At 38.2% G+C, this 13,363-nt stretch overlaps 1 protein-coding gene across 1 annotated transcript; it reads right to left on the bottom strand.

Annotated features, from left to right (window-relative positions):
• Positions 1 to 643: 643 nt before the first annotated feature.
• On the bottom strand, positions 644 to 12,661 carry LOC130455232 (probable E3 ubiquitin-protein ligase TRIML1). Its single transcript, XM_056803818.1, has 7 exons — positions 12,242 to 12,661; positions 11,745 to 11,840; positions 7,122 to 7,352; positions 6,511 to 6,533; positions 6,237 to 6,334; positions 4,101 to 4,289; positions 644 to 747 (listed from the first exon to the last, which is right to left on the bottom strand). Exons 1-7 carry the CDS (start codon positions 12,659 to 12,661, stop codon positions 644 to 646), a joined length of 1,161 nt encoding a protein of 386 aa, XP_056659796.1.
• Positions 12,662 to 13,363: the final 702 nt, after the last annotated feature.

Consider the following 13,363-nt stretch of genomic DNA (forward strand, 5'->3'; position numbering starts at 1 on the left):
AACCATTGGAGTTTGAAATGCCTTAAAATATAGCCTTTAGTCTTTAAAGTTCCTTAGGTGTGTTATCCATTTAAATGTCTATTGTCTGAAGGCAGAGTAGTAAGAGCTATGGATCTGCTCAGAGCCCCATAGCTGGGGAGAATCTGAGGCCAGATTTTAACCCAGGACCATGCTCTCAGTTCCCTGAAACACCCATTTGCAAATTCAAAGTTGAATTTTTGGGCTGAATGTTTCTTCTGGCATGCAGGTGAAATCAATGAAATTACCAGAACAGTCAAAAAGTATCTTTTTACATAGCCCATTGCTTTTTAAGTTTCTGTTTGAAAAAATCTGTTTCTTCTCCTCTCCCTTTTCTCTCCCCTCCTCTGATACCCCTGTGGCCAATACCCCCATCCACATGGAGGCTTAGCCTAAGGGAAAATTACCTGGTCTCCTTTCCCTCTCTTCTCTCCCCTCCGCCCATGTGGCCAATACTGTTACCACCTGGTCTCAAGGAGTCCTCAGCAATCTGCTCCAAGGATCTGGGTGATGAGCTGGCTGGGGTGACGCTCGTGGGTCTGGAGCTGGGGTGATGAGCCATCTGGGTCGGAGGCCAGATGGGTGAGAGACAGACCGCCAGGGTGGGTTGGGCCAGGACCAGGTATCAGGTGAGGACGATCTGGGCTACAGGCTGCAGGCAGGAAGTGACAACGAGGCTGAGCCGGGTGGGGTGGGCAGCAAACACAACAGGTCTGGAGCCTGTAGCAGCTTTGCGTGGGTAAAAAAAACCTTGGCCAGAGAGATATGGCTCAAAAAAAATTTCTAGGTACTAGATATTAAAAGTTGAACTAAAAATCAAAAAAGAAATCAGAAGATTGAGATATTTCATTGTCCCTTCATGGTCGCCAAACTGTAAAGCTTAAAATTTAGGGGAGACGGGGAGACTGAGGCATCTGGGGCAGGTAGAAATTAGTTTCTCTCTGTAAGGAGTATTATAAATTTTTAGAGGTTTATTGAAGATTAAGGATTAAAGAAAATACAGGATAAGAACACGTGTCCAGGCCATAGAGTGGCCTAGACACAACCTCACCTACATTATGAAAAAAGCCAGGCCTGCCCCAAAACGGAAGTCCAAGAGTCAAGAGAGAGAGCCCTCAAAAGCCTTTGAATCAGCTTAAATCCCTTCTCGATCTTGGCCCAGGTGAGATTACAAGGCATTCTGGGGAAGTGGAGCAAAGGCTCATGGGGATTGTAGTCCTGTATTCAAGCCTATTTTTTACACTTCTCCATTAGTGCCAATGTAATGATCCAGAACAATTCAGAGGGATTTATGAGAAAGAACACTATTCACATTCAGAGCAAAAACTGTGGGAGTAGAAGCACAGAAGAAAAACAAGTGCTTGACCATAAAGATCAATGGGGATATGATTGGGGATGTAAACTCTAAATAACATCCTAGTGCCAACATCAACAACATGGAAATAGGTGTTGATCAAGGACACAGGTAAAACCCAGTGGAATTGTGCATCGGCTACAGGAAGGGGTGGGGGGAGGTAAGGGAAAGAATATGATTTTTGTAACCAGGGAAAATGTTCAAAATTGACTAATTAAATAAAAATTTCAAAAAATAAAAATAAAAAACCGAAAGTGTTGTTTCATGGAAACTTTCATGTGCTCCCAGTTTCTAATATAAAACATATACGCTAGTAAGGCTGGTAGCCCTATCAGACCTCTTCCTGCAACTCCATGAAGACCACTTGTATGGTTCTACAACATTTCTGTCTTGGTTCCATCTGCTATGGGATTGACCTCATGTTTTTTTTTCCCTATGACCACACCAAATACACTATAATAGAGATGGTGAACTATTTAGAACTTTTTAGAGACCATGCCTCATCTCCCCAGCGACTGGTTCACCTCCTCCACAGTCAACAGATCCTGTATAGAGTAAGGTCTGCTTTTCAGGATGTTGTTGACAGTCTTAGGCAGCTCTTTTCAGGAAAAACCTTGTGGCAGAGATTCCTGGATCAGCAAGTCCTGAACCAATCATTCTGGAGAAGGAGAGGCAGCTTAAACAGGGTTCTAGGATAAGAAGAACTTCCATTTTTTAAAAAGGCAAATTCGTCCTTTGGATCAACTAAACCTGATCTATGTTCAGGTCAAGTCTAGGCTTGCAAGAATTGCTTTACCAATGATTCTGGTCTGGCTGCAAGTCCGCCTGATCTGAAGTCAGAAATTTTTCCTTCATAGAAAAACTCAGCAAGTAAAGAGACCAAGGCAACCACTTTGGCATGTGGAATAATATTTGTGACTGGTAAGACAAATATGTATGGAAAATACACAACTAAGTGGCTTTGGTGAGGAGGATAGTAATCAGAACTGAAAAGGAACTCAAAGATTATTTAATACAAACCTCTCTACAGGGGTTCATGTGATAAAGGTTTCTGTAATTTCTCCTCTATAAATCATAGTAAATGTTAACAGGAACAAAACTAGAACACAAGTTTCTAGCTCACCCTTCTTTCCACTCATAAGGATTTAAAAAAAAATCACAATACATTTCTTACTAAGATAAATGAATAAAATCCAAGAAAACCTATCTACTCAAAGTTAGAATCAACTTTGGTAAATTTCAGTGTAATACATAATCCATAACTAGCATGTTGCCCCTTTTTTCTACATTGCTACACATCTTCAAGTCTAAGAATTATTTACATTTTTTAATTAAGATTTTATGATGTTGACTTTTCTCATTCCACATAATCTTTGGTCAGCCCACCATGTTTCCAGGTGTTAATCATGATGGAAGTGGTTGGGGGGGGGAAATTTTGAGGGGGGAGAAGGGGTCAAGGTGGGGCAAAAGAGCAATTTAATTTCCACTCTGCTCTGTCAAAGGCAGAACCAGCCAAGGTTCTATCTTGAAAGCAAAGGAGGAACTCAAAGGAGATCGGCTGGGGAGGCTTTACAGGCTCAGAAGTCTGAATGGGGAGAGGTGATCCACATGAGCCTCCACCACTGTTTCCTTCCTACATGCCACTCAGGATGGCTGCATGCAGCCTGCAGTATCCAAGTCTCTACCTCCTCTCCAGGGGGAGGAGGGTCATGGGAACCTAGACCAGGCAGGGGAGGGAGAAAAGCAGGGGAATGACATGAGCTCTCTTCCCAGGGGAGAAAGTAAGCACAGAGGGGTAAGGAGACACAATGAAAAGGGAGAAGGGAGAACCTTGGCCTGGTACAGGAATGGCCCTTTGTGGTCAGAGAGAGATCTTTGCATGCCATCTTTGGCACACATGCCATAGGTTTTCCATCGTAGTCCTAGATATTTTAAGCACTGATAAAAAAGGACTTCTTATAGAAGATCAATAATGACTCACAGAGTTTAACATGCATTTCACATGGAAAATAAACCAGTAAAACACATGTACTCACATATATAAAATATTCTCATCTTACAAATATCCATTATTTATATATCATATGCAATTCCATCGGTTTTAAGAAAATAATAACTTTGTGTGTGTTGACTGGTTTTATAGAGAATTGCCAAAACTCTCAGTGAAATGACAGTGAGGTGAAGCATACTGGGCATTGATATGAAGTGAGACACACTAAGGTTGACACCAAATATAAACAAAAAAGACTTTATTTTCATTGCTTTTGAAAATCACACATCACACCATCATTTCATTAAGTTCAAATTAATAGAAAGACATTTTCATTGTCATTTCATTTACTTCTCATTCAATGTCTCTAATAGTAATTAATATCTGTCTTCTGATTATTGCTGGGGTAGGTAATGAGTGATTAAGAGGTAATTCTTTTATTAACAAGAGAAGTAGAGAAGAAAGGGCGAACAGGCCCTTGAAAAGCTGAATTTGGGAAACTAAAGAGAACACATTTGTCTTTGATATCATAAAATGAAACATGACCCTCCTCATAGTTAAGTAAAATGCCCACCTTCTGTGTAGGTAGCTTATAAAAAAAATCTGAAGGACACCAGAAAAGTAAGTGATTTTCAAGTTTTAAGGCTATGACAGCTCTTACATCCTGAGAAAATATGGAGACATTCCCACTTTTGTTGACTGATTCTTCACAGATGCCAAATACCCACTCTGTCTGACCTTCCACATCTACTTCCCAATAGTGTGTTCCACTGGTAAAAGTCTGAGCCCCCAACACAGTAACAAAATAGTCAAGTGTTTTTTCCTTGTCAGGCTGGTCTTGTGAGTCATGTCCATACTTTAAATGCTTAAAATCTTCAGGTGCAATAAGATGAAAACTGTCTGTTTCAGGACCCAGTGTGATATCCGCTATAGAAAAAGAAATGGAATAATTAACCTTGGATGGCAGATGTTGCAGGTTAAAAGCAACCTCCCTCCTTAAAATAATTCCCTAATCCTGAACAATCTCATATTTTGAGACACAAAAATCTATTTGGAATTATATGAGAACTCTTGAGGGGACTGTCCTGCCTTTGCCTCTGAAATTTATGGGGGAAAATACCTTAGTTTTCTAATACCTTGGTTTCCTAATATTTAAAATGAAGGTGGATTACAATGAAATAAATATTAGGTTCATATAAAAAAACAATTATCAGTGTTTTAAGGTATTCTTTAAATATATTGGAGAATTACTTTTTAATTAAGAAATTACCATGTTTAAGTACAAAGTCATGCCTTGGAAGATATGTAGTATCTGTGAAGGAGTTATTGTATTGGAATAATCTTTGACAGTATATACTAACACAGGTAGGAAATGTAAGAATTGGGTCCTTGGTGAAAAGGACATTTTTGTACAAACCACTTTTTACCAAGATAAACTAAAGGAGGGATTCACTCTTTTCTGTTCTTCCAGAGATCAGATCCCTGTCCTCAAAGAGATGATTGGAAGCTACTTGAGACTTACATAGACACCTAATCAAGATAGTGCACTAAACACATTAAAAAGTTACAAATTTGGATGGTAGGAAAGAGGAAGGGAAGAACATTTATAGGAAGGAAGTAAATATGGAAGGAAACAAAGGAAGAAAGTGAGAGGGAGGATGAAACAGAGGGAGGAAGAAAAAAAGGCAGGTAGTCAATGAAGAACTGGATGATTACTTGAAAATCCATGAAATTGAGTTGGAGGCAAGAAGTTGGAGAATGGTGACAAGGAAAGAAGGCATCTGGGTAGCATGACATGGTGACAGTGGAATTCATTGTGTGAACTTTGGACATTAGAAAGACCTGTGAAATATGAATAAGATCCAAGAGTCATCATCAATTCCCAGGAAGGATGAATTGGAACAGGAACAACATATACACAAAGCACATTTAGGAACATATTATAGAAGTTCCATTACTATGCCAGTTTGGGAGATGGGGTATTGGTGCAAGGTAATGGAGCTTCCGGAACTGAAACAAGACTCAGCCACAACTTGGCCACTAGGGAAGCAATAGGATATTTCTCACTGAAATATGTGGGAAGTATCTTAGTATTGAAGAAATGTCATGGAATTACTCCATAGGACTACCCAATGAAATATTTCCCTTTCCTCCCCTGTCATCTCTTGCATCTAATGCTCAGAGGAAGCTGGGATTTCTTCCTTGCCTGGAGTGAGGTTTTTGTTTGTTTGTTTTTAATATAATCCTATCAAAGAACCTTTTGTTTCTATTATTCTCAGAGGCAAAGATGCCTGTGCTCAGGAAAATTCTTCTATATTGGCTCCTTTTCCTACACATTTATTTTCTCACCGAGTCTGCAGACAAAACTCAGGCAGGTGAAATTTTGACTCAGCCTGGCTTTCCTGAACAGTCTCAGACCTTGGAATAAAGCATCAGAGAAAGCTTAAGAACCAAAAGTTGGTTCCTTTCCAGAAAAGTTCACAAACTTACTAACAGGAAAATGAATAGAATGGAAAAGAGACTGTACTAAAGAATTCTCATAGCAAAGAATAAGCACTCCAGGTTTCCAAAATACCCTTCACCAGCAGGAAGTTAAAAAGTCATCCCAAATACACATTATCTAGTATAAATGGAAAATAACTGAGTTAATAAACTAAAATAAGTAGGATCACTCATGCTTGCTGAGATAACAAAGAGGAAAACTGGAAATCACTTCTTCAGTAGTCATGTGAGGTTAGAAATGATCTTTATGGTGTAGCAGAAGGGGTCGTTTGGACTGGCTAAAAGCAGACACTTAAGAAATACATTGGAAACAATATGGGAGCTCCTGGGAGTTGCCTGAATGTCAACTGAGGAAGGTATACTTTGACTTACTTTCATAGCTCTTCAGAATTTCTGTTAAACAAGTCATAGGGTAAGTTGTATAAGTGAGGAAAATAATCTCTGGTTCTTGAAGTAGCAGCTCCTCATTCCTAAAAAACAGGATGCACTCAGTTATATTTGTTCTACAAAGATCTCCAAAATATTATCTACATCAAATACTTCATTATATTTCAGCAGATTGGACCCTAGTTACCCCCTTCAAAGAGCCAGACTTCTTCACAGATTCTGATTTGCTGATTTAGTAGAACAAAGAAGGGAGCCTTACCTTGCCAGGATGCCTTTCATATCCTGAGGGAAGAAAATAAGGGGACAGATTTAGTGTTTTGTTGCTTGGTCTGATTCTTTAATATTATTTTCCTCAGAGAACCCAAATACACCTCCTCACAGTTCTGTCACTCCCTTAGAGGCCTTTTCCAATAACATTAGAATATGGGCACAATTCGATTTTGTGCAGAATTGGTGAGAGTGATCTCTGGTTGTCTCTATAAACTTCTCTCTCTATAAACCTGGGGAACATTGTCTTGGGCCAATGATGTGAGACATTGCTCCACATTTCTTCTCCCTCTCTCAATATATATATTCCATTTTAAAGATGGGTTTTCTTGGCCTCTTTGAATAGTGGCTGAAAAGGATACATAATATTATTTTCAAGATCCACTTCACATAATAGCATTTGAGAATCTCCATGCTACATGTTACTACTACCCAACCCTGCTCATCAAAAAACAAGTGCACTTCAAGAATCAAATGAAAAGTCTGAACTGGTCCATTCTTGCAAATAGTTCTGAAACCCTTCTCTTGGTGTTCTTTGGAAAGGCATGAACTTTCTGCTCCTCATTTCTAAAGCAATAATATGCATATGTTTCACACACTCACCTGGAGCATTTCCAAGGGTGCCTTGTCCAAACTCTCCTCTATTTCTAATAACCTTTGTTGCAGATGTTGAATTTGTTGAAACAGAGAGGCTTCATTCTCCTTGACTTTTTCCAGTTTGTCTTGTACTTCCTGGTCCAGTTTTTGCATGTGTTTATTTTCTTCTTTCCATAAGAACTCATGCATTTTTCTGTATTCAGATTTAATTAACTCCTTATAATCATCTGTGTCCCCCTGCTCCAGGAGAAATTAGGATAAATGAAAGAAGTGAAAAGTTCATGACAGAATGGGGTACATGTCAAACATTTTTGCTCCTTATTAAATCTATTTTTAACATCTAGGAAGATTCATGGACTGAAACCAGACAAAGCTTTTCTGGCTGCTGGGCCCAAATCTTCTATTTCAGGGCTTATGAGATATACTATTTCTTGAAGGTCCTTTTCTGAAAAAAAGCACTTAATGATTGAAATCATAGAGAATAATAATGTATAAAGGATATGTCCTCAAAAATACAACAGAGGTCATTTTCTCCCTCAAAATACCCAATTCCTTTGTAGAAAGTGTTCCTTCCTATAGATTGTGAATTTTACATTTCCTGCACCCTGTTTAATCTTTAGAATTTTAGCAAGCAGGAATGTATACACCCCCGCTTAAGGATTAACTGTGAGGGAGGATGGTCTGTGACCTGCATTGCTAGCAAGTGACAAATCAGAGATGACTGACCCCCTCAGCTGTCCTAAGCCATTTTTAAGCCACCATTAGTATATGTGAGACAAAGAAAGTGATGTAAAGAACTGCCTTTATATTTTTAGTCACTTCCTGTGAGAGGGACTTTTGAGGCTTTTGCAGTTTTGGTTGGGATTTTTAAATCCCTGGTGACCATTAAAAAAATATATTCAGTCTCAACCCTGAAAATTTACCAACCACAAGTCAGATGAGAACTTCTCAAGTCTTTTTTTTTTTTAACATAGCCTAGATAATTTTCTTAAAACTATGTTTCTGCTGCCAAGGCTTTTCACCCGTCCACCCACCCAGCCTCGAAAAGTTGCTTCTCCTGATTAAGCTTGCTCCTGCTACGAAATCCCAGCGGTTTGCTTCTACTCTTGCTCTTGCTCCTGCTGCCAGCTCCTGCCTCCAGCCATCCACTCCTGACCTCCTTGACTCAGATTGCTCACCCAGTCCTGGCCCTGGCCCCAGCCTCAGGCCCCAACAACTCTACTCCTGATCTCCTGCCTCTGACCCAGATCACTTATCCAACCCCAGGTCCAGGACCTAGGCTGCTGGTAGCTGCCAGTGTGTCTTCAGAATCATAAACCAACTGGTAAAAACTTGGATGTTCTTTCCTTAGGCAACAATTAGCCTCCTCATGGCAGGGTACCTGGGGGTAGGGGGGAGGAGGAGATGAAAGAGACTTTTCCAAACAGGAGGTTGATTACAAGCATGGTGTATTCTATGAGAGAGCAGTGCATTGCCTATTTCAAACAACTTCCAACTTTAGGATGATTTTTCAAGAGTGCACTTATCCTTTTACTTACTTTACCTGAGATTCAGTGGAGTAATTTGTATCCTTGCAACTCTTTGCCATTTGGGACTGCCCATTTTGAGATTCCTAAAACCCATGTTCTCCCTCATTTTGGGAGATTCCACAGTATTGACAAAAGGAATCTCAATGGATTAAAAAAAAAGAACTTTAAAGAGACTGGAGATGACATTTTTAAGACTTTTCAGACTCCAATGTTTTATAAAAGTCTCTGTATTTCATTGTATTTTGCTGATTGTTTTGTTTAAGGTTTAATTTTGTGGTTTTAAGTTCATATATTAATGTATTCAATGCTATTCTGTGACACTGAATCATTTTAATATACTAGGTTTTAACTCCTGTTATATTCTGTTGCTTTCCCCCTATAACTATACTGATATTATTGAATAAGCCCATGTTAAAAAAATCAAACTTTTTTTCTATTTTGACTTTGTAAATACTCTCATAGAGAATGGATGGACTTCATCAAAATTGGTTACAATTGTATAACAACCTTTGGAAAATTCAATGAGCTAAATATCTCAAATTGATTTTAAGGGGTCTTTAGACATGATTTAAAATATTTTTTTCAACTCTGATCATTTTGCCTGCCTCTAATGGAAGGTAAGGTCCATTTTAGTAGCTGAAGTGAAGTACAATTATAATTCCCACCTCCCGATGGGACATCACAATCTCCTACCAAAGGATCTGGGAAGTTGATGTCAGGGCATGGTACACCTGGATGGCTCTCAAAAGAGGGGCATCTTTCATTGCTAACTCCTCAGCTCACTTTACCCTTTCACCAAAATGATCTCTACATCCTTGGTGACATTCTTATATCCAACGTCAACAGCACAGAGGTTTGTTTTTTTTTCTAGCTCTGCCACATTTTTGTAATGAAGATAATAATAGATTTTTAAAAAAAATATCCCAGCCAAGGTTGAAACATTGTTATACCTGAAAAACTTGTGACAAGTATCCATTAGCTTCTAAGGTTTTTTTCTTTAAATATCATACAGCAGACTCATGTATAATATTATAGTGGGATTGTTTGCTATTGTCATTAAATGGGCTATTATAACTGGATATTTTGATACTTTTTGAATGTGCATTACATGCTGTGCTACTGTTCTTTATAAAAAACTGTTACTTTGTGAAAATCATTTGCTTGCACTCACAGTGGATCATGGCCAGGTTTGAAGAGGAAATGGATCTCATTTTTTGGTGAGAAACTTTGTATTCTACATTTCCTTAGCTGACACAATGTGTCAATTATTATAAGCTATATTTTTTATTTTTAAAACTCTTTTATTATTGTTTTTGCTTGCATATGCAATATATGATTTTAGTTTTTTTAATTTTTTTCTCTTCTTTCTTTATTTGAAGCACATGTCATCAGTATTGTCAAGATTTTCTTTAACTTTTTTGATTTTGAAGTAATATGAGTTTAAAATATATTTGCTATAATGTCAATGAATACCCCAAAAGCTTTAGACTATAAAAATGATGCCATTGATTGTTTAAAAGAATTATGGGACTTTGCTTAATGATTCTGTCTGATTCCAGGACAAGAGAAAACAAAAGAGCCATTGCACAGTGCCAAAGAAGCACAAAGATAAAATGCATAGTGCCAATCTAGCACAAGATCAAAGAGACCAACCATTCCTGATGGGATTGATGAAAATTTTGAGCCAAGATAAGGGGACTTCAACTTGTTTGGGGTTCAAGGTTGTGGCTGGTTAACATGTGTTAAAGGTAGGTCTTCCTTGTCTCACATTCTACCAAGTATCTCAAATTTGACTCCTACCTGACTCCTATAATCTAGTCCCTGTTCTGTCTTTCATGGTGTGGAAAACTTTCTATAGTCCTGGCTATTGACTGGGTAAATGCATAATTGCTTAAATCATTTTAATTGGGCTCTGATTCAAGGACCTGTTATAGATTTGTTTTTCCTTTACTTAGAATTTCTACACAAAAGAATTTGATAGTCTATAGTTCATCCAAAAATTATTTTTTATTTTGATTTAAAAAAAAATTTTTTTTATTTCTCTTGCCAATTTATTCCTATACCTCATAACTTAGCCATGCATCCCTAAGTGATCCCTATGTTTTTCAATCACCCTCTTTAGGGGGGTATGTATAATTATTATTATTATTTTAAATTGCAAAGTTTAAATTCTTTTTGAGAGCAATTTTAGGGTAAGAAACATGCTACTTCTCCGAATCCAGAAAGTGAACCGTTTGGAGAAGACACCATTAAGATGCTTGCACAGAAAACACCCTGTACAAGAAGATTCAGAGTGAACTTTGGGATGTGGTGATTTGAACTCTATGGGGTTGAATGCATTTATTTTGTATGTATACTCTTATGCTGAAGGGGACTTCCCCCTAACTGACTTTTTTGTCAATGCACCTAGCAATTATTGGTTTTATTCTCTTTTCTGCTTATCTTCAAATCATTGTAATTTCATAGCGGGTATGTTTACAAGACCCACCAGAGCGACTAGTCTTCCATGGGTCTTGGCGTGGGGGGGGGGGATATATAAATGGAGATTTTGAACCTTAGACTTGATTCCCCAGAAGTCCTTGGTATTTCCCAGACTTCCCTATAATCTTTCCTGTGTCTCCACATTGGCGAGATCACATTTTTGGTATTTAACTGGCAATAATGCCTCCCATATCCTCTCTTCTTGCATGATGTAGCATCAGCTGTGATGGTGGTAAGATGGGGAAAATTTGAAAAAGGCTTACCAGCCATGGGCACTTGGTTTTTATTTTGTATCCTCTTTATTCCTTGATTTCTAATGATCCTTAATGAATCTCATAAAATATAATGATTTATTATTAGAGATTATAATTTAACTTTTACAGTTTATTTTAACAACTTACATGCAAAGAAACTTCTACTAGCATCAAGTATGAAATTATTTTCCCAAAAGAATATAAATATATTTCATTCTTTGGTCAATAATATGAGTCTAATGCTTTGCAAAAAGGATCTTCTTTCTCCTTTTCCCTCTGTTTTCATCATCAAATTTGGCTTTGGAGAGGGACCTTCAAGGGACAATTTACCTCATAATTTACTAAGAAAACAGGCAGATACTGACCTTAAAATATGCCTCTGATATTCTCAGTTCATCGATTGCCCTTTTAAATTCCTCCTTCTTTCCTTGTAACATATTCCATGTCTCCTCAAGTTTCTTCTGCAAGACAAAAATAATCTTGGTCAGATCTGTTTTGGATCAAAGAGACCCACAGTCTTTAAATTATTGGCTAATAAGAGCTAGCATTCATATAACCCTGCAAAACTATTGAAGTTCTATTTGTCTGTTTTCCATTGGAACTTCACAATAACCTTAAAAATCATGGACTCCTATTATTACTATCCTTTAAAAATGGAAACACTGAGACCAAGAAGGATCTGCAAAGGCCAGTGGAAATAAATAGGTTGTGTAAGTGTCAGTATAGTCATAGATGTGAGGCCCCCAGAAAATCCTTGTGCCCTGTAGGTTTAGCTGTGGGTCCATATGCCAGTGGCCCCAAGTGGTCACAAAGAAGTCAATGAACAGAAGCCATTTGACTCCAGGGATTGGTACAATCTTACCTTGCATTTGTCAGCAGCCATTTGCAAGGGAATGTCTTGGTGATCCTCATGCTCTTGGGTAAATAAACAGGACTCACAAATTAGTTTTTGGTCTTGCTCACAAAAGAGTTTTTCTTTTTCTCCATGTTGATTACAGGTGGTCAGAAGTGCCATGCTCAATAATAATTTCTGTCTGAGAGCTTTGCCAGTGATGGACAAATCCTGCAGGTTCTCGTTGAGCACAATGTCACTGTATCTAATGACAGCTCTGCACTCAGGACAAGTTAGTGTAGCATCAGCTTGCTCACCGCACTGGAAGAGACAGTCTTTGCAAAAATTATGCCCACATTTGAGGGCAGTCACTGGGTCTGTGAAGTAGCCCAGACAGATGGAGCAAGTGAGTTCTGCCTTGAGGCTTTCAATCAGTTCTTTGGCCTCCATATTCCTAAGCCTGATGAGAAAGTGAAAAGTTAGACCAGGGGATTCCCGTGCTGTCCAAGACATCTGTATTAATGTGAGCCTATACCTACATTTCCCACAATCCCCTTTTCCCTTTTGTGCATTTGCTTCATTACATTGATTGAAGTTTTTAGTGGGATCTTTTGGCTACATTTTCCCTCTTGATCCAGAGAGGAGTGCTCCTGGTTTTTGCTAGCTTTACTTTCTTATACTTAAAATTCAATATTTAATAAATATAATTAAATATAATACTTGGAGTATTAGATATTAATTTTAATCTTTATACATCCCATAATTTTGTGCAGTTGATATTCCAGAGATTCAAAGGGAATGGAGAGACTTCAACAGAGATACCACATGTCCTCAATAGAGAAAATGGAGAGCCCAAGTGTCAGACCTGCCTTCAAATAGAAACAGGAAACAAGATTCCTGAAACTTATCCTTTGTGAGCTAAGGGAGTAGTGTCCTATCTTACCAGTGGGCGTCCTCCCTAGTGCTCTTGAAATGACTAAAGAAATGTGTTCTTGACTAGGGCCAGGAATGAACTTAAACACTCTCCTCCAGGGAAGCAGATGATGGAGGGCTCCATTTTATTTCATCTCAGTCTCACTTATTCTTCTTTTATCTCACAATTCTGGGTTACTGTCTTAGAATATATTTTTATTTATTCTTAAATATTACTAA

This window comes from Monodelphis domestica, chromosome 6 (assembly GCF_027887165.1).
Source record: "Monodelphis domestica isolate mMonDom1 chromosome 6, mMonDom1.pri, whole genome shotgun sequence".
Lineage (NCBI taxonomy): Eukaryota > Metazoa > Chordata > Mammalia > Didelphimorphia > Didelphidae > Monodelphis > Monodelphis domestica.

What these genes read in the sequence shown, in the direction of transcription:
- LOC130455232 (XM_056803818.1), bottom strand. Translation starts at nt 12,661, where the DNA reads ATGGAGGCCAAAGAACTGATTGAAAGCCTCAAGGCAGAACTCACTTGC. An exon ending in TATCAGAGGCATATTTTAAG is followed by an intron (nt 7,353 to 11,744) that starts GTCAGTATCTGC and finishes CTCCTGGAGCAG; the next exon opens with GGGGACACAGATGATTATAA. An exon ending in CACCCTTGGAAATGCTCCAG is followed by an intron (nt 6,534 to 7,121) that starts GTGAGTGTGTGA and finishes TTCTTCCCTCAG; the next exon opens with GATATGAAAGGCATCCTGGC.